This window comes from Hyperolius riggenbachi, chromosome 7 (genome assembly GCF_040937935.1).
Source record: "Hyperolius riggenbachi isolate aHypRig1 chromosome 7, aHypRig1.pri, whole genome shotgun sequence".
Taxonomy (NCBI): Eukaryota; Metazoa; Chordata; class Amphibia; order Anura; family Hyperoliidae; genus Hyperolius; species Hyperolius riggenbachi.
Window position 1 is genome coordinate 65,334,280 of NC_090652.1, and position 26,033 is coordinate 65,360,312.

General features: G+C 43.6%; 1 protein-coding gene across 1 annotated transcript in view; it reads right to left on the bottom strand.

Annotated features, from left to right (window-relative positions):
• Positions 1-17,719: 17,719 nt before the first annotated feature.
• The window catches only part of LOC137526030 (uncharacterized), a 113,735-nt gene continuing 105,421 nt past the window's right edge, over positions 17,720-26,033 (bottom strand). The window contains exons 12-13 of the mRNA XM_068247242.1: positions 18,233-18,340; positions 17,720-18,145 (exon numbers count right to left, since the gene is read on the bottom strand). Coding sequence (XP_068103343.1) covers positions 17,720-18,145; positions 18,233-18,340 — 534 coding nt within the window. The remainder of the gene's footprint in view (positions 18,146-18,232; positions 18,341-26,033) is intronic.

A 26,033-nucleotide genomic window follows, 5' to 3' on the forward strand; every position in this document is an offset into this window, starting at 1 on the left:
AGGTCCAGAAGAAATAATTTACACATAGGCCTCGATTCATAAAGCATTCCCACATGCGGATATGCTGAAAACGGCTCACTTTACCGACCACACAGCAAAATCTGTATTCATAAAGGCTTTTTCCGCATGAAAAGCCGACATTCGCGAGCAGAGTGATAAATCACTGCCTTGCGCGGTGATTATCATAACAAAAGTAACAAGTAGTCAATTCATAAAGATTAGAGGTAGCGGTATGCGGACGGGTATTACCGCTACCTCTGATGTGGCGAGAAGCGTGCGGAATCCGTTGCAGTGAATGGGACAGACCTCCCAAGCAGCTGCAGAGAGAACACCGCACGGAGGGATTCCGCCTGCTTCCCCTGTTTCCGCACGTCTCCCGACAGCCTAACGCCTGCCTACAGCGGAGTATCTCCGCACGTATATCACAAGTAGCTAAATTTTTATGAATTACCACCCTGAAGGCGGAAATACCGACAGCGGTGTTTCCCCGCTCGACTTTCCCCGCTCGCAGGCAGTTTTATGAATCGAGGCCATTGCAGTGAATGGGACAGACCTCCCAAGCAGCTGCAGAGAGAACACCGCACGGAGGGACTCCGCCTGCTTCTCCTGTTTCCGCATGTCTCCAGACAGCCTAACGCCTGCCTACAGCGGAATATCTCTGCACGCCTGTCACAACTAGCAACATTTTTATGAATTACCACCCTGAAGGCTGAAATACCGACAGCGGTGTTTCCCCGCTCGACGTTACCTTACCGACAGCACTTTTATGAATCGAGGCCATAGTGGGGGTTCCCGAGTCTGTAACTGCGGGGTTGTTGAAATAACTTTGTGAAACTACAATCCCTCAGCTTTTGGGCCTTTTTAACATCTGTAAAGTGGAGAGAGCTCACTTCGACAGGATTAGGCCCCTTTTACACTTAATCAGTTGCTTTCAGGTAAAACTGAAATAAAACCTGATTTTCAAAGGAATGCCCATGTTTTTCTTTTGCACCTTTCACACTTAACACATTTTAACTGAAATCTTCTTCCCAATGCACAGCTATGGAAAAAATGCATACCAAAGCGCACTAACGCGTACCAACGCATACTAACGCGCACTTACACATACCAACTGATTAAGTGTACAAAGGGCCTAAGTCTAACACTAGACCATGAGTTGTTATCGTGAAATACTTGGATTACAGCAAGAAGGTATCCATTTTAGGAGCTTACAAAACAAAGCGAGACAGTGTAATTCACAAAGGTAGGCAACTGCTCATTTTTCAAGATTTCTCAGCGGAGGTTAACAAGCAAAGAAAATTCTTCAGTGCCATTTTAAGTGACCTGTATGATCACAATATTAAGTTTGCTTTGCTATATTCAGCCATTTTGAAATAACAGATGAAAATAATAAGATCTTAGCCTCCGTGGAAGCGCATTCATAGCGCAAAACGGCTGTCAGGCACCTGTCCCCAGCACCCACCGCACCATCACACTCCACCAGATGGTATGTGATCCACTTTTTTAGCTACAAGAATTTTGTACTGCATTACTGTGCCCTGCTGTTGGAATAAAGCACCTGCAGTGCCAATTGCCTTCTCTTCTCTTCATTTCTGAAAATAATAAGACACACTTATATAGATCTCCAGTGGAAGCAAGAACCTATTTGAAAGCTTTAAAAGACATTGAGATCTCAAATGGAGTTCACTACTCTGTTAATAACCAAAGATCTCCAACCCAGAGGTGTCAACAAAATGGCGCCAGAGCAAGTACCAGCCCTGATTGTGAGCCAGCCGAATGACGCACTTTGCAATTTGTACCAGTGTAAACCAAGTGTCAGCCGGCCTCAGGTGAACATGGAATCACAGAGAATCCTAGTGGAGTGAGAGGTCCATCACACCACTCTGAGCAATCAAATGTGTAGCAAACGAATCTCCACAATGGACACAACCCTTCTTAGAATAAATATCCAATTTCTTTTATTGCATTTCTGTGCGGACGCAGCATACAAATAGCACAACGTTTTGGGCAGTGCGCCCTTTCTCAAGTGCTTACAGATTCTGGCTAACAATTACACATATACAGACAATTAACATCACGCCCCCCCTGGGGGCGGGTACCTCCTTAACAATCCTAATTAACCCTTTCCAGGGTAGAGAGCAGTAATGGAAAATGACAGAAAACACCTAAGGCTGAAACCCGCACAGAAATGCAATAAAAGAAATTGGATATTTTTCCTAAGAAGGGTTGAGTCCATTGTGGAGATTCGTTTGCTGCACTTTGCAATTTGACTACATTAAGACAGGGGGTCTACACATAACTAATGGTCATTCTTTCCTTTTGCTAAGAGGCTGGGAGGGGAGGATGTTGTGTGGTATTTGGAGGTGGTCCTACTGGGATAAAAGTGAAGTCCAAAACTCTGAGAAGAAGATTATTTTAGGGAATGAACAATAGGCTGATATTGTTCTTCCTGGTTTATAGTTCGGGTTCTGTTGACCCATGTTGTGAGGAAATGGCAGCAAGGGGGTTGCAGTAAGGAATTTTTTGATGTTAAGGATAAGCTCAGAACAAACATGTGAAATTTTCCACTGTTTTTATTGCTATAATGATCAGCCATGGTACGAATAGTTGCATGGAATGTGAAGGGGTTGAGATCCCCAGGCAAATGCTCTAGGGTTCCGAAGCATCTAAAGCGACTTAAAGCAGACATAACTCTTATTCAAGAACCTCACCTAATGATAAATCAGTTTACGTACATGCAGAGACCAGTCTCTGATGAAGCAGGGCTAGTCCCTGCGAAACAGCTGTCAGACTTGTCCTTTCGGGCCCATTCACACTTGTGCGTTTTCAGAGCGATTTCAGCTTTGCTGAAAATCGCTAGCGATTTGAAAAACGTGTGCACAATGAAAGTGTATGGAAATGTTCTCATCTAAGCATTTAGCGATTTGCTGAAATGCAAACGCGTTGCATGCAGCGTTTTCGGAGCGATTATGGAGCGATTAGCGATTCAATAAAAGTATTTGAATTGAACTAGAAATCGCAAAACGCTAATCGCTGGAAAAGCGCTCTCTATACAGTGAAAAATCGCTAGGAAAAACGCCAGAAAAACGCTCAGCGTTTTGCGTTAGCGTTTAGCGATTTCTAGTGTGAATGGGCCCTTCCCCCACTGCTGTAAGCTTTTTGTGTCAACCCAGCCACAATAAAGGGTATTTTAGCAGCTGTGCCCATCTCTTTCTTCTCTTCTGTTTTAAACTTAAAAATGGGTGGGGAAAAATATTACGATTGTAAACGTGCATGGTCCCAATCAGGATAATGCTAACTTTTACCAATCTTTAGACACTTACTTATTGAAAGGAACATACTCCCATCTAATTATGGGTGGGGATTTCAATTGTGTAGTCAATGTGATGGAAGATAGGAAAAATAAAGATACTTCTATACAGAGACCTAGAAAAAGGGACAAGATTATAGACACTATGATGAATACACATCAGCTCACAGACATCTGGAGATATCTGCACCCAGATGACAGGGAGTTTACGCACCACTCGCTGGTTCATTTTACCATGTCTCGGATTGATTATCTGTTAGTGAACAATTCAAATGTAAATTTCTGGCTTATGAGATACATGATCAGGTAATATCAGATCATAGCTTAGTTAGTGTGGATTTATCTGACTAAATACCAAGAGGATCAGATTATATTTGGAGATTTCCCTCTTCGTTATATGAAGACAAATCTCTCATGGCTCTTTTAAAGAGCTGGTGGTTCAACTATACCGAATTGAACTATCGTCATGTGGCAGATACCTCTTTGTTCTGGGAAGCGGGAAAGGCAGTCATGAGGGGGAAAAAAATGGCACATGCTGCTAGGCAAAAATGTCTCACTTTTGAAAAACATTCAGAAGCTGTAGAGAAAGTCAGGAAGGTTTACAATGTGTATAAGGCTTCCATGTCAAGACAAGATAGATTGGCTTGGCAAGAGCAAAAAAAATATATATATATGACTTTTGGCTAAAACGCAAAGAAATGTTCATCAGAGACAGACTACAAGCCAAATTTTTCCAATATGGTAACAAGTCAGGGAAATTGCTGGCTAGTTTAGTTAGGTTACACCCACATGGTGGTAAAACGCCGGTACTTCGAGATCATAATAATGTCCTCTGCTCACACCCTAGTGAGGTACTTGATGTATTCCAAACCTTCTATAAATCATTGTATGATAAACAGAAATATGATGAAAAGGTGGCATATGAGTTATTAGACCAACTGCACTTACAAAGGTTGTCAACAGAAGACATGAGTTTTCTCAATGTCCCGGTTATTGCACCTGAGATTTTGGGCATAATCAAAGGTTTAGCTAGTAATAAGGCTCCAGGCCCCGATGGTTTTTCACCAGAATTCTACAAGTTATTACAACAAGAACTCCCTGAAGTCCTCACTAAATTATATAACTCTATTCTACAGGAATGCACTCACTTAAAAACTGCTGATTTGGCTTACATTAAACTATTAGGGACCTTACCAATCCGGGCTTATATAGACCAATTTTTCTAATTAATCAGTACATTAATATTCCCTCAAAATTGATGGTGGATAGATTGGCAGTTTTGATGCCACAACTCATTTCATTAAACCATGTTGGTTTTATTAAAGGAAGGTCATCTGTGGTGAACATTACAAAAGTGATGCTCATAATGGAATAAGCGAGAGCGTACCCTGAAAAATACAAGGAGTGTGCCATCTTTAGTGTCGACATGGAAAAGACCTTCAACAACGTTAATAGAAAATGGTTAAATACAGACAGTATTAAAGAGAATGGACTTCGAGGGACAATTTTACACTCCATTTATGAAAACTCAAACTCGAAAATACATTTACCAGGTTATATATTGACAGCTTTTCCCTTGTATTTAGGCACGAGACAAGGTTGTACAACAAGAGGAGAGAGAGGAGAGGAGACCGGCACTGCAATCGACTTATTTATTCCATGCTGTAAAAGGTGCATACAAAGAGTCACATACTCAGTGCAAAATAGTAAACATACCAGGTGGATGAAGCAATGTGGGTGACGGTGGGTGCTGGGCACTGTGGGCCTCCAGTGCCCAGCACCCACCGTCACCCACATTGCTTCATCCACCTGGTATGTTTACTATTTTGCACTGAGTATGTGACTCTTTGTATGCACCTTTTACAGCATGGAATAAATAAGTCGATTGCAGTGCCGGTCTCCTCTCCTCTCTCTTCTCTTGTTGTACAGCATTACTATTTCCTATACCAGAGCACGCAATTGCAACCATGCTGTTTGAAGCATAGTGGTCCTGCCAGCTCCCCACTCAAGATTGTACACCTGCTGCAGTGCCAACCTGCACACCTTTTTTCGCTACAAGACAAGGTTGTCCTCTCTCGCCTCTTCTATTTGCTATTGAGATGGAACCAATATCAAGATTTCTGGCTAGCAAAATTAATGGGATGCCCCTGGAATTGCATAGGGTAACTCATGCATTATTCACAGATTACCTTATTAAATTCCTGGAGAATTCCAGGGAGCAATTAGGGGAGATTTGGGAATCTTTTCAAAATATTAACGATTTCACAGGGTTCAGAATTAACAAAAAGAAAAATCCAAACTTTTTTTTTCTGACCAAACATTCAGGGAGGGAATGGGTGAAGGACTTTGGGGTAATGGTGGCCTCTCGCAATATTAAATACTTGGGTATCTGTATAACAAGGGATCCTTCTACTTTATACGAAGAGAATTTTGTTAAATTAATTAACAAAATCATAACACAAATTCATTGTTGGAGAAACCTACCAGTAAATCTGATAGGGCGAGCATTTTTATTGAAAATTATTTAGTTTGGAAAACCATTATACCCAATGCAGAATATACCCATGCTTTTAGCGCATAAGGAGGTCAAGACGCTGCAGAGAGCCTTCACCAATTTCCTATGGAAAGGAAAAAAACACTGCATTGCCTTAAAAAAGTTGGAGTTGCCTAAGGAATGGGGAGGAGTAGTCATACCAAATAATATGCTATTAATCTTGCTTGCTTACTTAGCCATGTGAAAGACTGGATTGATACTACTAGTAGATTTTCAAATTATGCCTTGGAAGCTGTAGTTGCTGAACCCTGGATGCTAAAAGGTCTGCTACATACCAAACAGCAGAATTTACCCATGCGTATGAAACGCAACTTAATTATGAGAGACACCATCTTGGCCTGGAGAGAGGTCAGGAAGCTGTTAGGCCTGCCCTACAGAATATCTAAATACATCTCTCTGTGGGGTACTCCTGAGTTTCCTCCTACTATACAACACGCATTTTTTTTACAACTGGAAGAGCAGGGGATTGTGATGCTTGGTCATTTGTGTAACCTTAGAGACAAGAGATTGATGACATTTACAGAACTGAGATCCAAGTTTGGTATTCCAGCCACACACTTCCTATATTATGCTCAGATTGCTTCCTTCTGTTCTTCAGTTATTTAGGATTTAGATTCAATTCTGGAAGTAACAAAATTTGATAAATTAATAAAGCCAGGGAACTCAAATATAACTTTATCGAACCTCTATAAAGAAATGGGAACATGGCAGGCAGAAAAGATAGCACAGCAAGGGCTAAACAAGTGGGGGAATATCCTAAATGATATTGACGTCTCTGGGAAAATGCTACAAGGTATGACTATGGTCAGGAGTTCTATTACATACGAAGTTTGGAGTGAATCCCATTTACTATTTCTGCATAGACGAAAATATGATTTGATATCCGGTACAGAAATCCACCACCAATAGGTTATAAAGCACAGTGTCCGAAATGTCGACTAACAAATGCAGATCTGTTTCATTGTATGTGGGAATGTCCGGTAATCTCCTCTTTTTGGGACTCAGTGTGTAGACTGATTAAAAAATGTGTGGGAAAACGATTATTAAAGATCCACTTTTATTGTTGTTCAATTATTTTGATGGTAGTAATATAGACAGCCCTAGAGAGACTAGTGTTGATCGAACAGTGCTTGGCACTGTTCGTTATTCCCTGAACATTTGCCTGTTCGGGTTCGGGTCGAGCACAGCTGAGCACCGCATGGTGCTCAGCCGTGCTGTTAGGCCTCTGCTTATTGGCACGTTTGTAGGCAGCCAATAAGCGGCGACAATGCTTTTTCCACAGCTATGGTCACACAGCCTAGCTGGCTGTGACCATAGCTGTGATTGGCTGAGCGGGTCACGTGTGCGGGTATATAAATACCCAAACGTGCGGCTGGCTCCGCCATTCGCATTGGGGTTTAGCTTGGGGCAGATAGGAAACAGAGTTAGTGGTTAGGTCCAGCACTGCCAGCCAGGCCAAGCCACAGTGCCCTAGCCTCACCACCACTGCCAGCAGCAGCCACAGAGCCCCAGCTTCACCACTGCCAGCAGCAGCCACAGAGCCCTTGCCTCACCCACTGCCAGCAGCAGCCACAGTGCCCCAGCCTCACCACCACTGCCAGCAGCAGCCACAGAGCCCCAGCCTCACCACTGCCATCAGCAGCCACAGAGCCCCTGCCTCACCCACTGCCAGCAGCAGCCACAGAGCCCCTGCCTCACCACTGCCAGGCATTGGCAGCAGCCACAGTGCCCCAGCCTCACCACTGGCAGCAGCCACAGTGCCCATAAAGAAACCAGAGTTTATTGAATTGTACTGTTGCTTATTGTTGAAAAAAAAAAAAAAAACAGTACTTTCAGTGCCAGCTGGGAACAGTTGTGCCCATAAATTAAACACACTTTATTGCATTTTACTCTTGCTTAGTGTTGTATAAAAAAACAGTACTTTCAGTGCCAGTGCAAGTATAATTGGTGCACTGTTCTGCAAACATGAGTCCCTGCTTTTATTCTAAACCTAAGATCTATGTGTAAATTGCCCCCCCCCCCCACTATTTCCATCCCATTTTGCTGAAGTTTCCCTCATTTTGCAAGTTTTTTCAGGCATGCTCGTGTCCCCATTGCCTTCAATTAGGCTCGGTGTTTGGCCAAATATCCCGAACAACTGGACCATGTTCGGCCGAGCCGACCCTAGCCCGAATAACTGGGTGTTCGATCAACACTACTAGAGATGTGCCGAGTAGAGTGGTCCACGCGGTCATTATAGCAACTAGAAAAGTAATATTTAACAGATGATATATCCAACAACTCCACAAATTGGTGAATTGAAAAAAGAATTGAGATTTCTTTTTGAGAGAGCACATAAAACAAAATACACTAAACACTTTTTCTCTAGATGGAGGAAATGTATTACATTTTACTACACCAAACAGGAGATTGATGTAATCATGGAACTGTTCAAATACACGGAATGGTACTGTGGGGAGCAGTTGCATGGCACGTTGGGGAAAGTAGAATGCTCTCCTACTTAACTGAAAATTGGTGTTGGTTACATGTCTTCAGTATCTCTTTATAAAAAAAAATGGTTGATGAAAATAGGATGTTATTTTAAACTATTATGGTGCCTAGATAAGGATTTTTGCCTCCTTGCTGCTTATCCACTTAAGTTGGGGGGAATTGTTGGGGGAATGCTAGTTACGGGTGGGGAGGAATAAAAATTAAAAAAAAATCTCATTTGAGCTGTTCTTACTGATTTTGATATAAGGTTGTCATAAAGACGCATTTGTTACTGACTTTGAGATAAGATTGTCAAAAAGATATAATGGTTTGGCATTTAATCTATATATTTTGTATTGGAATGTGATGACCAAGATGTTAAACTGTTTTTGCTCTTCAATAAAGAATGGTTTAAAAAAAAAACTAGTACAACAATGATGTGGAGTGCAGAGTTGCTTTTATAAGGGACTCTCAGCATCGGACGACATCGTTATCACAGAAGTTAATGTCAAAATGGGTAAGACAAAAGATTTAAGTGAATTTGAATGAAGGATGATTGTCTGTGTGCAAAAAGAGCTGCTGCTAGCATCTCTGAAACAATTAATTTAATGAGCATATGGCTTGGACATCCATCTTTGGGTAAGCAGTTCTTACTTAATTTTTATTGTTTTAGTATTTTATAATTCTGGGCGCATTGCACTCCCCTGTATTACCATATGTCATTCTCCTGTGGAGGGCAGAGACAGTAGTCTCTATGTTTTATAGAGAGAATGACCATACTTTTGAGAGACCAGTCAACAACTCAAGTGCAGGATGGATGTTCCCCACATGCGCTGAAGGTGGTTGCTGTCTGGCAACCCTGGTGATGAGCGAAAATGCCAATATTCTTGTAAGGGCTAACAGAAGTACCGCCGCCGCGGTAAGCAACATGGCGGCAGTCTCTGCATCTCAGCTGGCGGTTTCCACCGCACAGTCATTTCCCAGCACAGTGCCTGTGTCGCAAGGCAGCAGGGACACCGCCGCCTCGGCCGGCAGCATGGCAGCGGTTCCTGCAACCCAGCAGGCAGCCTTTAACACACATTCACATTCTGACATTGTGCGTAGCCTCTCTGACACACAGAGGCTGAGGGTCAAGCGCGCGCACGCAAGGCGACAGGACCTTTATGCAAGTAGAAGGGCAGACAGCTGACCAGCCGGTAGGCTGACTCCAGCCGCCCTTCTGATTGGTTGAGTGAATGGGGTGGAGCTAAGGAGTGCTCCAAGTATATATAGACCCTGCCTGTCAGTTGATCCTTGTCTGCTGTTGCGAATACTATATGTGTTAGCTCTCAGACCAGAGTCATATCCCACAGTGTGCTAGAACCAGCAGGAGCTGGGGATCCACACTTAGTCAGATTCCTTGATAGCTTAAAGTACTAATTGAACTGTATTATTTGTTATGACCTCTTGCTAGCCTGACTACTCTCCTGTCTTCTGATTCTGTGTCGTTGCCTATCTGATCTAGTTCCCGAACTCTGCCTGTGACACTACTCTGATCTTGCCTCCAGCTACTGTACTGCCTCTGTCCGTGTGTTACCGAATCTGCCTGTCTGATTACTCTACCCTCAGCACTGGGTCTAGCCCAGGCTGAGGGGTTCTTGTTATTCCCGCTCCTCGGGAATATACTTCTGCAGTAAGGTCTGAATCACTACAGCTACACTGTGTTCAGCCTTCTCTTACTGCTGCAATAGCACCTCAGTCACGTCAGTCTTGGAGTGGCTATTGTTCAGTCGAGATTGTATCCAGTAGCAATCTTCGGCTGCAGTACTGCCTGAATCACCAACTCCCATCCAGGTGATTCATTGTCCTAGCCGGGATCTCCTACTGCCTAGTTGATCCTCGGCCGCAGTACTGTCTGAATCACCTCTCACACTCAGGTGATTCAATCTCCTTGCAGACTGTGATCTCCTAGCATTTGAGATCCTCGGCTGCAGTAGTATCTGAATCATTACTTGTGAATTACATTGATGCAGTCAGAGTCTCCTGCTCCTCAGGAGATCCTGATCTATTGCCTGTGCTCTTTGTATTACTGTTGCACCAAACACCCTACACGTATCAAGTACCTTGGTGGCGCTATATCAGTATTATTGGTGATTCTGCAGATCACCATATAATCAGATATAGCATCTGTATTAGTGGTGATACTGCAGATCACCAGTAATCAGAAAAGCTGTTGCTGACACCAATCGTTACAATTCTATTCTCATTCGTTTTCTACGAAAATAATGTTAAATTCGATTTTCAAGTGAAAATTCCATCAAAAATAAGGTTTAAACTTTATTTTTCGTGTTTTTTTCACAAATTTTTGAAGTAAAATAAAATTTTTGTAATTTCACTGAAAAAAGCTGCAGTAAAAATATACCTTTTTATGTAAAAAAATATTGTTTTTGCATTATTGCAGCAAAAATACATTTTTTTTCGTGTTTTTGCGAAAAGTTTAAAATTCAAGCACTTTTTCATGAAAATGTTCTCTAATCGAAAATAGGATTTTCGATGTGAAAATGATTTTGCTGAAAATTCGCAAGCAACACTGTTTGTGAGTACCTTTTTCTGGTATAACTTCTACTCCACATATGTTGACATACTACTACACTATATTGTATTCTTCTTCTTTGTGCTCTTTTTTTTCACAAAGGTTATTTGATCTGCTACTTTTAGGATTTTCCCACCCAACAGTATATCAGGTGTAGAGTGGCAGTTGGCAATTTTTTTTTTATTTTTTTTTTTTTTTAAATCAAGCGATACGGACTATTTTGTTTGAAAAAGGCTGGTGATCGAGAGAGGTGAAAGGTGAGTAGCACACATAGTCTGCAGCAACAGAAGGGCAACAACACGAAAAATAACAGCTGCATTCAATGCAGCTGTATCACAAAGCACATCCCAACGCACAACAAGATGAACTTTGCAAAGGATGGGCTTTAGCAGCAGGAGACCATCAAGAGTGCCTTTGGTATCACAGAAAAATAGGAAAATACACCTGTTATGCCTTGTCAGCCTGCTGGATCAGCCTCAAATTGGTTTAAGGAACCTCAATCAGAGTTTAACCTACTTCCATGGCCAGCTCAGTCCCCTGACCCCAATCCTATTGAGCATTTGTGGGACGAAGTTGAAAGATCACTTCAAAGCTTGGAAACACCACCAACCAATCTGACCCAACTTAGAGCTGCCATTTTGTCAGCATTGGCCAACATCCCTCAACAACAGTATCAGCATCTTGTTGAGTTCATGCTAAGAAGAATATTGTCTGCGGCCAGAGCTAAAGGACCAACTCATTATTAGAGGGTGCCTCTAATTTTCTGGATACTGTGTGTGTGCGTGTGTGTGTGTGTGTGTGTATACACATATCAATAGTTCAACTTTTGACTTGCTGTTGTAGGCTCCACCTACTTTCCAAAATATAAATCCCAGTCACCCAGTGACCAAGTGTGCCAAGTATGAGAACCCTGCTATTAACAGTATAAGAATGGCTGCAGTTTATATTTTCCCTGTGAAAATGTTTATTTGGCACCACCCACTTTTTGTAACCTTTACACACAGTCACTTAATGACCAAGTCTGTGATATTTGGCGTTCCTGACAGCAATAATGAGAGAATGGAATCGGTTTATTAAGCAAAGAAATCTGATTGGCTATTTTGGAACCACCCCCTACAGTGAATTTGAGGTTTGAGGCCTCTGCCATTAACAGTGTAAGAATGGCAGCAATTTAGCAACGGCGTGAGACACATGTTGGAGACACATGCAGAAGAGCCCGACCTGAAAGCCAGCCTGGCCAGGTCTGGTGCACCACCGGAGAAGACCGGGAGCCTGCGGAGCGGCGTCGAGGGCACGTCCTGCCTGCCACGGGCTGGAGGAAGTCCCAGGTAAGTGGGTTAGTATTTTTATTTTTTTAAATGTACCGTGGATTTACCCTTTAATAGGATGTGCGACCATATTAAAAATCTATCCTCCCACTTCCCTAATAGTACCCCAGTAAGTGCCCATATATAAAAAGGGAGACACCGAGAGTCCAATATAGAGTAGTATGTACAGGATAACGTGTAAATGATAAACAGTGAGATAAATATACTCACAAACAAGTGTTACCACTCAGGCAACCATTGTAAATGCAGGTGAGGAGATTAGACCTGTCCTCACTCAGGATTAAGATGTCGATCTCTGTAGATCGGAAAGGTAGGGGTAAGTCACCCCTCCACCAGGGGTGGACACAGTGTATTTGCTAGAGAACAGAGGCGCCAACAGGATAAAAAGTGATAAAAGTTTAAAATTGCTAGGGAGGTAGTGGTGGACTTACCTCCAGAAAGCAGACACGAACAACTGTCTGAATCAAACAATGGAATTTATTAAGATTACCCGAAGAAATGCAACGCGTTTCGCAGGCACAGCCGCTTTATCAGGCAATAGAATAGGGGACAAAAAACAGTAGCTCGGTAAAAACACGAATAGCGCCTCTGTTTTTTGTCCCCTATTGCATTGCCTGATGAAGCGGGCTGTGCCTGCGAAACGCGTTGCATTTCTTTGGGTACTCTTAATAAATTCAATTGTTTGATTCAGACAGTTGTTTGTGTCTGCTTTTTCGGAGGTAAGTCCACCACTGCCGCCCTAGCAATTTTTAAGTTTTTATCACTTTTTATCCTGTTGGCGCCCTTTATCCTGTTGTCGCCTCTGTTCTGTAGCAAATACCAATAAGTGCCCAGTATGGCAAAGCAGAATCCCCCACGACCTTTCCACCCCCACTCCTCCATACCCCCTGTAACTGGCACTGTTACACAAATCTCTCCTTTATTGGTCTGTTGCTTTCAATTTCCTAATAGGTGTATAAAATCCTTCTAACCCATTTGGCCCCCACCTTTAGTAAGAGGCCCAGTAATACAAACCTTCCCTCACAGCCTTACTTATATACCTACTTTAGAGCTTGGTCCTCTCCTACTAGCAGGTTAATGTGCAGCAGCATTCCTCTGCATCCTCCCGATGCATGTTGTGTGACGTTGGGGCCCATATGCAATTTACTTTTTCTACTCTGTTTTTTCCTAGGCCATATTCTTACACCTTGTTGATAAAAAGCCCTTTTAACCCCCTTGGCGGTCTGATTCTTTACGGATTTTAGGGTCTAAAAGCAGTGCAATGTTTTTGCACTATAGTGAGATTGCTGGCTGTCGTCATGACAACAGCCGGCGATCTCACCAGGGATAAGCAGAGCCTCCATGGAGAGGAAGAAGAATGGCAGCCAATGTCGGGATCCTCCGGGAGGTGAGAACGCCTGCTGCGTGCATTGCTCTGCATAGACCTCCCGGCGGCTACCACAAGTACTGCTCGGGGTTACCGCTCCTGGCATGTCCCCCCCCAAGCTCTACTCGTGTTTACCACTAAGGAGGTAAATCAGTAATCACCAGCAAGCAAAAAAATACTCAAACCAATTTTAATTGTATTTTTTCACCTACTTTTTGGTACTTTTAAAATAAAAAGTGCTGCAAAGTTGTTTTAAACAGAAGGTTAAAAAAAAATTCCCTAGGAGAAAACACCTGAAGAGGTATGATTGAAGAATGAAGAGGAGGAGAGGACCCAGCACTGGAATAAAAATTTGAACTCTGCTATTCAGATGGGGGGGCACTAAGCCCCTGGGCCTTCCTGCAAGGGCTATAGCTACGTCCTCACGTCAGACCTGACAACACATCACATCCTTGGATAGCTTCAAAACTGTTTGACATTTTTCTCTGTTATTTTGAATGTTATCATCAAAACAGCAGAACTACTCAAGAGGCCAAGTCCCTTTATGGGCTATAGTTCCAAGGAATAAGCAATTAAGCATATACAAGTAAATGTCAATGCAAATTCAAAGATAATTTAAAGGAGGATTGTCAGCCATAAAATCAAATTTCTGCTCCTCGTTTATGATGCAGCCTGGAACCTCACCCTGCATTAATCTTATCTCAGTCAGACTGGCTCTATTTGGTACACTGCAGATGAGAAGGAGGCTTGTCATCAGCCCTCCCACATTTCTGCTTCTCACTGATTGGCTGAGGGCAGTTCAGTGAGCTGCTGAATTCATATCTATGGTGTGCTCTCTCGTGTTTATAAAGCCAGCTAGCTATGACAGTGCAGTTTCTAGGAGAAAAAAAAAGTAAGGGAAGAAATGACATCAGGACTGGCTTTAGTCAGAGGGAATACAAAATGGAAACTGCCAGTAACATAGTTCTTTTTATTTACTGTACAAAATGCAACTGCCATCAAAACGTGGACAGTACAATATATTTGTTATGTAAGTAAAACAAGTATTTATCTTCTTCTATAATTTTTTTTTTCCTGGAATAGTATGGCTGTCCCTGCTGCTTTAAAGCATAGGACAGTGTTTAAGACATGTTTACATATGGGGGTGTAGCTAGAGACTATGGGGTCCCATAGCAAAAATGTTAATTGGGCCTTTAGATTCTGGCACGCTTGCGCAATGCCATCTGCCCCTACCGTATGGACATTTCCATTTCATGCAATGTACACTGTATATAGTCCATGGACACTGAGACAAAGTCAGAAGGTAGAGAAAAAATGAAAGTTAGTAGTGAACACATCAAGTACCACCTTGGCCCCCTCATCTCAAGGGCCCCATAGCAGATTCTATGGCTGCTATGGCTATTGCTACACTCCTGTTTACATATAATTATTAAATACTCCTTACAGATCTTAATCATAGATTAGGGAATACTTCACTAGAGGGGTAAATGTTACAATAATTTAATATGAAACATTATTTGCTTATAATATCTCTTCCGGAGATATTTAGTGGTATCTGAAAATACCTCAGTAAATCAAGTGTCAGTGTGTTTCAATAATATATAATATGCTTTCACCTACAATGTAAGAATGTTATTTGGATCCCTACATTGATCCCCACATTGACTTAAAGAGACGCTGAAGTCTCCTAAAAATCTTGTTTTTATTTTAAAAATATGTCTAACATTACTGTCCTACCTAAACTGCCGCATCCCCGCCGCTGAAATGTTACTAAATCCCCCCCAACTCCCCCCCCCGCAAAATCCACGACTTTCGTGGATTTTGCTGCTAGAGGAGGCAGAGCTATGATCCGGAGCTCTGCCTCTTTAAGCATCAATCAGACACGTATCTCTGCCCCTCTCAGTGAAGGAAGACTGAGAGGGGCGGGGGAGAGGCGGTGATCCGGGCTGACAGACGCGCTGAGAGGCAGAGCTTATAGCTTTGCCTCTCACGGAAGCACTGCCTGAATTGCCCCCCGGGGGATTTAGTTAGATTACAGTGGTGGGGATGCAGTCGGTCTAGGTAGGATAGTAATGTTAAACACATTTTTAAAATAAAAACAGTATTTTTACGAGACTTCAGAGTCTCTTTAAGCTAAAGAAAAATGTGGTTTAACAACACTAAGGCCTGGGGCCCACCAGAGATTGCAAGTCACTCTTGAAAACACTAGTGTTTTTTTAGAGCAAGTTTACTACTAAAAACAGCCTTTTCAAGAACAATTTTAGGGAATGCGGTTATGGCCCCTGCATTTTTGGCAAATACCAATGATTTGAGAAAGGCACTCCACAGGCTTCAAACTTGCGTTTGTTTATTGAGCAAAAGGCACATACATGTTACGGGTCACCTGACCCTTCCTCAAGTGTACCACCCACACAATCCACTTCCCCTTATATAGGACCGCCCTAAACAGGAAGTCCCACCCTAGTGCAACCATTTTCATTACTACATATACAATAATTTCTTATTTCCTATACAGGGCACTACTATACCGTCTACCCTGCAAAGATTAGTGGAGGGGTCATCAAAATTTCCCGCAGCATTGCTTCCCCAACAATTATTCTTTCCTGTAATAAATCACAAAAAGCATTTGTAACTCACATGTTCATTCAGGCCTCTCGGGCTCACACAATCCAATGCTCTTACCCACTCAACTTCTTTACGGAGCAATATCTTTTCTCTGTCACCCCCTCTTCGCAGGGGGGGGACAGAGTCTAGAACCATCCACCTCAACTGAGAAGCAGAATGTCCGGCCTGAATAAAATGTCGGCCCACAGGGGCATTCTGCTTCTGGTTGTCTCCCCCACATATACGCATCCGTGCTATTCTTGTAATTGTTGTTCCGCTATTATCCGAGGGGAATATTTATCTCATCCACATACTGGCCAGAGGATCCCAGTCAGGGGGTGTTTTAATTGCGATACAACGCACGTTGTGTATGCATTAAAATGCCCGTGCGGACTTGTATATGTGGGGGAGACAACCCGTAACGTGAAGGTTCGGATTCAAGAACACAAGCGCAGTATAGCAGAGGTGCGCAAATGCCTGGAAAAGGGGATTGAGAAGCAGAATGTCCCTGTGGGCCAACATTTTATTCAGGCCGGACATTCTGCTTCTCAGTTGAGGTGGATGGTTCTAGACTCTGTCTCCCCCCTGCGAAGAGGGGGTGACAGAGAAAAGATATTGCTCCGTAAAGAAGTTGAGTGGATAAGAGCATTGGATTGTGTGAGCCCGAGAGGCCTGAATGAACATGTGAGTTACAAATGCTTTTTGTGATTTATTACAGGAAAGAATAATTGTTGGGGAAGCAATGCTGCGGGAAATTTTGATGACCCCTCCACTAATCTTTGCAGGGTAGACGGTATAGTAGTGCCCTGTATAGGAAATAAGAAATTATTGTATATGTAGTAATGAAAATGGTTGCACTAGGGTGGGACTTCCTGTTTAGGGCGGTCCTATATAAGGGGAAGTGGATTGTGTGGGTGGTACACTTGAGGAAGGGTCAGGTGACCCGTAACATGTATGTGTCTTTTGCTCAATAAACAAACGCAAGTTTGAAGCCTGTGGAGTGCCTTTCTCAAATCATTGGAGTTTACAGTTTGCAGGAGTGGTGGACCTGCTGGGAAAGAGCACCGGCTCTAGCTACCTTAATCAGGTGAGCGCTAACTGAACCCCAAGGATACGATTGGATTTTTGGCAAATATCAATGGCTCCTGTTAAGTCACTGCCATGTGCTTTCATTAGTATAGCACTGGCAAATTAATTCGTAGAAAGCAGAAATCGCTGCTGAAACACCTTTAGTGGGTCCATAGGGTGCATAAACACATTCAATTTTGATTGGCCAATTGCTGACCACTTTTACCACTTCTATGTAGCATGAGGGCCAAAAGACTTTGAATTCTATGGGTAGATTGTGCAGATAAGCTCTCACACTGCATGGAAACGGTAAAATTGCATGTGTGTACCAGGCTATACTCATAATTACAATTGAATTCATATTTTATGTCTTTTCTCCATGATTATGTTTGGCTGAATTCAAGCTTAGCAAAATTATTCTCATATATGATAATGGCTGGTAACCTGGTTACCATGCAAAGCCATAGCGTTTTTCAAGATTCACACCTTTCATAGTTTTCATAGCAACAACCATGTCGGCGGCAGATGGTCGCTGCTTTGGTTCATAAGAAAAGCAGGATTTCAAAAGAGGCAGCTGTTTTAAATTCATTGAAGCTAATGATTGTGGTGGTCGTTTCAGGTTCATATTCTTAAAGATTTCTGTGCGTGTGTTCCAAGGTTTTTTCATAGTGAAAAGTTCAATGACTGTAGCTCCACCTGACCACATGTCGGACATTTTGCTTGCTGGCTTTTCTTGCATGAGGCATTCAGGGGCCATGTACGCAAGAGTCCCTCCCTGTTGTCCAATCTTCTCATACATATCTGGACAAATGGTTATTCGAATATTTGCCATTCCCCAATCCGTTAGAAGGGTTTTTTTTGTTCTTGCTTCAACCTATAAAAAAATGATACAGGTGATGTCTCCCAATACTATTGGAAATAAAATAACACATCTATAATCTATAGGCAGTGATGAACTTACTAGAATATTAGCAGGTTTAATATCTTGATGTATTATATTTTTGGAATGAATATATTGCAAGGCTTGCATCAACTCTAGGCCAACATATAATTTATCTTCCTCTGAGATCTATAAAAAGAAAAAGAAAAAAACAAACAATCAGTAATATCTAGCTTCTATTTTGCACCTCTGTTGGCCAGAGAGTATAATTAATTAATTTATGTATTTTTACTTGTCCAAACTAGTTCCACAAGACTCGAGAGGTAACAGGTGAATCACCTTAGAAAAGCACACAGAGGCAAAGGAAGCCCAAATGGTGTAGTATTGTCACTCAGTAGGCGAATATGAAGACATGAAGGGATACTCACAAGATTATGTTGCTTAATAGTCAACCAACCAAACTGGCATGCAGAAAAAATCCATCTCCACTCAGGTACTTTCAGGGGTTGGAGAGGGTTAATTTGGATAGCAGGGGTGGGGACTTCGAGAAGAAATGATTAGAACATGAAGTGAGATGGATCTTTAATTTGGGCACTAGAGAGCCCAAGGGGCTGAATTACAGATGGGATGTGAATCTGTTTGTGTGAACGCTGTCCGGGGCTCTAGTGTGATATCCAAGGATAGGTCTCTCTGGTACTTGTTGTAGTCTAAGCGAATGTTTCTATTTTTTCATTTTTATTCTCTATGATTATTGAAAATACTATGTTTGTACTTTGCTCATTTTAGGGATGGGTAAGGTGGGGTGGGGTAGTTATAATTAGGGATGGGACGAATCCACAATTTTTTCGAATCCGAATCCGAATCCGAATCTGAAAAGGTTCTCGAATATCTCGAACCTTTCGAATCCCGAATCTAACGAATCCTGCACATAAGAATTGTGCGATCCGTGGTATAGTTGCCCGCAGTATAGGTAGCGAGGTAAAGGTGCCTTCAGTATAGCTAGCTAGGTATGGGTGCCTTCAATATTGGTAGCTTTCAGTATAGGTAGCAAGGTATAGGGGCCTGCAGTATAGGTAGCAAGGTATATGGGCCTTCAGTATAGGTAGCAGGGTATATAGGCCTTCAGTATAGGTAGCAGGGTATATGGGCCTTCAGTATAGGTAGCAGGGTATATGGGCCTTCAGTATAGGTAGCAGGGTATATGGGCCTTCAGTATAGGTAGCAGGGTATATGGGCCTTCAGTATAGGTAGCAGGGTATATGGGCCTTCAGTATAGGTAGCAGGGTATATAGTCCTTCAGTATAGGTAGCAGGGTATATAGGCCTTCAGTATAGGTAGCAGGGTATATGGGCCTTCAGTATAGGTAGCAGGGTATATGGGCCTTCAGTATAGGTAGCAGGGTATATAGGCCTTCAGTATAGGTAGCAGGGTATATGGGCCTTCAGTATAGGTAGCAGGGTATATGGGCCTTCAGTATAGGTAACAGGGTATATAGAGGCCTTAATTATAGGTAGGTATGTAGGTAGGTATAGGGGCCTTTAGGTAGGTAAAGGAACCTTCAGTATAGGTAGCAGGGTATAGGGCCTTAAGTATAGGTAGGTATGTAGGTAGGTATAGGGGCCTTTAGGTAGGTAGGTATAGGGGCCTGTAGGTAGGTATAGGGGCCTTTAGGTAGGTAGGTATAGGGGCCTTTAGGTAGGTAGGTAGGTACGTATAGGGGGCCTTTAGGTAGGTATAGTGGCCTGTAGGTAGGTAGGTATAGTGGCCAGTAGGTAGGTAGGTATAGTGTCCTGTAGGTAGGTAGGTAGTTAAAGGGACCTTCAGTATAGGTAGCAGGGTATAGGGCCTTAAGTATAGGTAGGTAGGTATGTAGGTAGGTAGGTAGGTAGGTATAGTGGCCTGTAGGTAGGTAGGTATAGTCGCCAGTAGGTAGGTAGGTATAGTGTCCTGTAGGTAGGTAGGTAGTTAAAGGGACCTTCAGTATAGGTAGCAGGGTATAGGGCCTTAAGTATAGGTAGGTATGTAGGTAGGTAGGTATAGGGGCCTTTAGGTAGGTATAGGGGCCTTTAGGTAGGTAGGCACGTATAGGGGGCCTTTAGGTAGGTATAGGGGCCTTTAGGTAGGTAGGTAGGTAGGTATAGAGGCCTGTAGGTAGGTATAGGGGCCTTTAGGTAGGTAGGTAGGTATAGGGGCCTTTAGGTAGGTAGGTACGTATAGGGGGCCTTTAGGTAGGTAGGTACGTATAGGGGGCCTTTAGATAGGTATAGTGGCCTGTAGGTAGGTAGGTATAGTGGCCGGTAGGTAGGTATAGTGTCCTGTAGGTAGGTAGGTAGGTAGTTAAAGGGACCTTCAGTATAGGTAGCAGGGTATAGGGCCTTAAGTATAGGTAGATATGTAGGTAGGTAGGTATAGGGGCCTTTAGGTAGGTAGGTAGGTAGGTATAGGGGCCTTTAGGTAGGTAGGTAGGTACATATAGGGGGCCTTTAGGTAGGTATAGGGGCCTGTAGGTAGGTAGGGATAGTGGTAGGTAGGTACGTATCCTTTAGGTAGGTATAGGGGCCTGTAGGTAGGTAGGTATAGTGGCGGGTAGGTAGGTAGGTACATATAGGGGGCCTTTAGGGAGGTATAGAGGTAGGTAGGTAGGTAGGTAGGTAGGTAGGTAGGTGTAGGTGTCGCTCCCCCTCCCCCGCTCACCCCCACGGCCTCCTCCGTCCCCCGTGCCTGCATAAGTATCAACTCACCTGTCCAGTGGAGCGCAGAGCGGCAGACCTCCTCGTTACTTCTCGGTTCCCTCTAGCGGCCGGACCGGCTTTTACTGATGACGTCATTGTAAAAGCCGTCACTAGAGGGAACCAGGAAGTGAGCGAGAGGTCTGCCGCTCTGCGCTCCACTGGACAGGTAAGTTGATACAATGTATGCGGGCAGGCGGAGGAGGCGCGGGGCGGGCGGAGGAGACGCGGGGGGGGGGGGGGGCTCGGAGGAGGACGAGGACGAGTGCGAGCGGCGGATGCGCGGCGATGCAGCGTCGGGATTCGGCGGATTCGCAAAGTGGAAAATGGCGTCGGGATTCGAATCCACGAATCTCGAATATTTCCCAATATTCGAGGGATTCGTGGATTCGCCGGATTCGTCGTCCCATCCCTAGTTATAATACTATTTGTGAAATGGGTCGGGGTTCCTATGGAGTAATGGTTCTCCTGCCTATACCCCCTCCTTCTCTCTCTCATTTGCGCCTTTGCTTTTCTGGTTGTTCTTTCCAACCCTCCCCTCTCCTTTCCACCTGCCCCCGCCCTTCTTTTCTTCGCTTTGGGGGATACGTTAACTAAGAAGTAGTGGGCTGACCCCACTACTATTATGGTGTTTTTTTAAATGCATTTTAAATGTATGTATGTATGTTTATGTACAATATGCTGGAGTTCACTCCTCTTCCACCTGGGGTATTCCCCTTTAAATATGTTAGTCACCTGTGTAGGTGTGGTGGACAGGGGGGGGGGGGGGGTCTCTAGGTATTTAAGATCCATTGTGATGTATCCCATTAGCTATGACTAAGGATCCGGTAGGGTCAGAAATGCGTCAGCTTGCATGCTGTTCTATTTTTGCTATTTTTCTAAGATGATTCAATAAAAAGGACTGTTTTTACTCTATGGAAGGTGTGCGGAGGAATCTCTTTGATCATTTCCACTCAGGTACACCAAGTTCTTTTTTGGTTTTGGTCACTCTCTTTTGGAAAACATTTGGGGTTACCAGCTAAGTGGACCAAGCTGGGGCCCTAACACTCCTGTTTGGGAGGTGTATGATGCAAAGCGGGATGGGGCACCAAAGGATGGGGAAAAAAAGTCCCTAGGGTGAGTTATGATGGCATCATTTGTTATATGAACTCAGTAGCATATTTTGAGGGGTGCAGGCATGGCTAGTGCCATGGGCGCATAGCTGTGCTGCTCGCTGTCTCCTTATTGCTGCCTCAGATCAGCACTGCTGCTGTTCCCGCTGACTTCCTGTCAGACGCATCATTAGTGTGCATTGGGTGCAGGGGACGCACCACTTTTACCAGCGGGGAGGGGGGAAGTTGTAATAAGCTGCTACTTGTAAAATTAAATATACTGTTAGATCAGGTTGGAGCCTGATTTACATTTCCCTTCTGCTTGGAAATGTACAGCTTCAGCTCTGCGCACTGCTGAGCTGTTAACTCAGACAGAGGAACTGGAGGAATGTGAGCCCGTCCAGCTCCCCCCTCCATTGGGAAAATGAGGACGTGGGGGGAAGAGGAGAGAGAGAGAGAGAGAGAGAGAGAGAGAGAGAGAGAGAGAGAGAGAGAGAGAGAGAGAGAGAGAGAGGCGAGGGAGAGAAACAGACACACGTGCAATCGTACATGGGAGACAGCGTGACAGAATGCTGTGAGATGGAGGTGTTTATTTTATGTATGCATTGTGTGTGTAAATGGCTGCTTGCATGTGTGTACTGATGTATGGATCTGTGTGTGAATGGCTGCTTGTATGTGTGTGCTGATGTAATGTGTGTGCTGATGTATGGATCTGTGTGTGAATGGCTGCTTGTATGTGTGTGCTGAATGCTGATACATGGATCCGGCTGCTTGTATGTGTGTGCTGATGCATAGATCTGGCTGCTTGTATGTGTGTGCTTATGCATAAATCTGGCTGCTTGTATGTGTGTGCTTATGCATAGATCTGGCTGCTTGTATGTGTGTGCTGATGCATGGATCCCTGTGTGAATGGCTGCTTGTATGTGTGTGTGCTGATGCATTGATCCTTGTGTAAATTGCTGCTTGTATGTGTGTGTGCTGTATTTGTGCTGTATTTGACTATGCATAGTATAAATGTATGGTGTGTGTATGCATGTGTGTAAATGTATGTACACAAATTATATATTTATATACTTATATAGAGATGTTTTCCCCCTTTATGGGGCCACTCCCTCCTCCCTTGTATCCAGTGTTGCACGCCTCCTTTACCCCCCATATAGCATGGCGAATAAACCCCCATCCTCCCCTTCAGTAGCAAAGTGTGGTTAATATAATCATGGGCTCCCATGTGCCTGTACTTTACTGATAGCAAGTTGGCTGCAGTATCTGCTGATCTCTGCTACTTCCAGTATGTACAGTATAAGCTGTTATTCTGTGTCTGTACTGATAGTAAACTAGCTGCAGTGTGTGCTGATCTCTGCTACTTCCAGTATGTACTATATAAGCTGTTGCTCTGTGCCTGTACTGATAGTAAACCAGCTGCTGTGTGTACTGATCTCTGCAACCTCCAGTATGTACTGTATAAACTGTTACTCTGTGCCTGTAATGATCGTAAACCAGCTGCAGTGTGTGCTGATCTCTGCTACCCCCAATGTGTACAATATAAGCTATAACTTACCCAGACAACCATGAATGTGAGAAAGAGTGCTGTTTTTACTGGGGAGGTGGGCTCTGATCGTGTGTGTGTGGGGGGGGCGCAATTTCAGTGTTTGTCATAGGCTCTATTTTGCCCAGATATGCCTCTGTCTGCAATAAATTGCTAATAAATAAATCATATGAACAGAGGACACACTGGAAACTACATACTACCCAACATCTAAGATGAAAGACGTACATTACAAAAAGTGGACATCATTAAAATGCAAAATTAATGAAACCTTTTTACATACAGGAACCCTTAGCTGACTGATCAAAAAACATTCATTCATAAATAATCTAGATATAGATTACAATAGCCAAGTGTAGTACCATATACAGGGCACGGGAGTCTAGCACAGTGTACTGACCACAGGATACAGGCTGCAGATGCACAGTGGGTGGAAATCAGTGATGCTCAGATGCAGGTTGTGATCACGACTTGCCGTGATTCCATGACCATTTTTCAGTTATCCGCCACAGACATTCGTCGCCCTGGACCAATTTTCATTCACTAAAAGCCGCTTCGGCAGACCGTGAATGAACGCATTCACGCTCATGAAAACGGCGCAGAACTCGTGGTTAGGTCGTGAATAGCGGAAGTAGGTGGAAGTGACTTCCCTGGCCCAATCAGAGGCCCCCAGTCAGGCCCTAGCAACCAATCACAGGAGGGGAGGCTATGCCCTCCCCTCCTGCATATAAAGTGGCGGCCATGATGGAAAAGCTCCATCCTTGCTATATTCTTGTACTGAGAGGATCATCTCCAGGCCATTGTTGCATCAGCAAGCGCGTTTTCTGTGTCAAAACCCAACGTTTTTACTCCTAACAGTGCTCTTATATTGTACTTGTCAGTTGTATTTAGTTAGCTAGCCAGTGAGTCATTGCTGTAGTCAGTGTAGTCAGAGTGTACTGGTGATTAGTGTGTTTAGTGCAGGCAGGCAGGTTTAGAGTGCTCACTTGTATTTAGCTAGCCAGTCATACACTGCAGCTACTACTTACAGTTACAGACAGTCACACTGCCACTGCCAGTGCTGGTCATTCAGTAAGTTTTGTGAGTGACATTGTGTACTGTGCTCACTGCTCACTGGTATTAATCATCTCATTTTGCAGTGATTCATTAGCAACATGTCTGGCAGGGTTCGTGGGGATGTCAGGAAAGGGAGTTTCATTGCTTCAGCGACTTCTGGGACTGCTCCATGGCCAGGGAGAGGATGCCCAGCTGTATGGGGCCGTGGTACACTCTGCGTTCACACTGCCCGGGTCCACTGACGCATGTAATTTTTGGGGCAGCACTATTACACTGTGGTACTACAAGTGAGTTGCCACGGTCCTTCTGTGCTGCCAAACTGACCGTCCGCTTTGTCCTCCTGACTTAGTCACTACTAAAGTCTGCGTTTACATTGCCCAGGTCCACTGAGAACTCTGCTGTTATGTCATTGCTAATCGCTGCAAACCCCCCCCCCCCTCCCCCCAAATTACAAAAACTTCTCTGGGTCTTTTTGGTATCAGCCACTCATCCTCCTCCAGTGGTACCATCACCGCCAAGTGCCATTGGGACTCACCTTCACCTCTGTGATTGCTTAACGTGTATTTCCCTGTTTAAAACCACTTGTTATTACCAATGAATAGCCCCATTTAAAGTGTTGATTTCACTTTAAAATCCTTTTTCTTAAAAACAAAAAATTATTTTTGGAATTTTTTTTGTTTAAGTTGTAGCCCCTTATCACCTTGATAATCCATGCAATTTGGTGGATTTTAGCATGTATGAGGGCTTTGCTATTAACGTTAAAAGAAAATCTGGATCTGGCCGTGGATCCGGCCGTGATTGCCTAATTCACGACCGAAAGTCGGCACCGTGGCGTGGACGCATTTCATAATACGGAACCAATCACGCCGGAGGAGGATTTTTTTAACAACGGACGTGGTTGCGGATTCGTGGATCGTGACATCCGAGCACCACTAGTAGAGCTCTCCTGTTTTATCACACCCCAAGATCCCCAAGAGTTTGGTTAATCCCTCAGGCAGGCCAATTATCTTTTGGATTGTCTCTATGACCTTAAATCTGTCAAGATATATTGATAGCTTTCTAAAGGGTCTTATTAAAAATAGCATATCTTATGTTAAAGATGTAATTAATTTAATCAACGATGTGGAATAGGAAGATAGATGTGTCATCGCTTTATACTATAATGTAAGGGTCCCCAACCTTTTTGAGCCCGGAGCCCACTATCCCGACCAAAATGTTCTCTGGGGCCCCTGTATAAGAACTATAGCTGCCCCAGTATAGTTATTTAGGTAGTATAGTTACCCCAATATAGTTAGTATAGTTACCCCAGTATAGCTAGTACAGTTAGCCCAGTAAAGCTAGTACAGTTAGCCCAGTATTGCTAGTACAGTTAGCCCAGTATTGCTAGTACAGTTAGCACAGTATAGCTAGTACAGTTAGCCCAGTATAGCTAGTACAGTTAGCCCAGTATAGCTAGTACA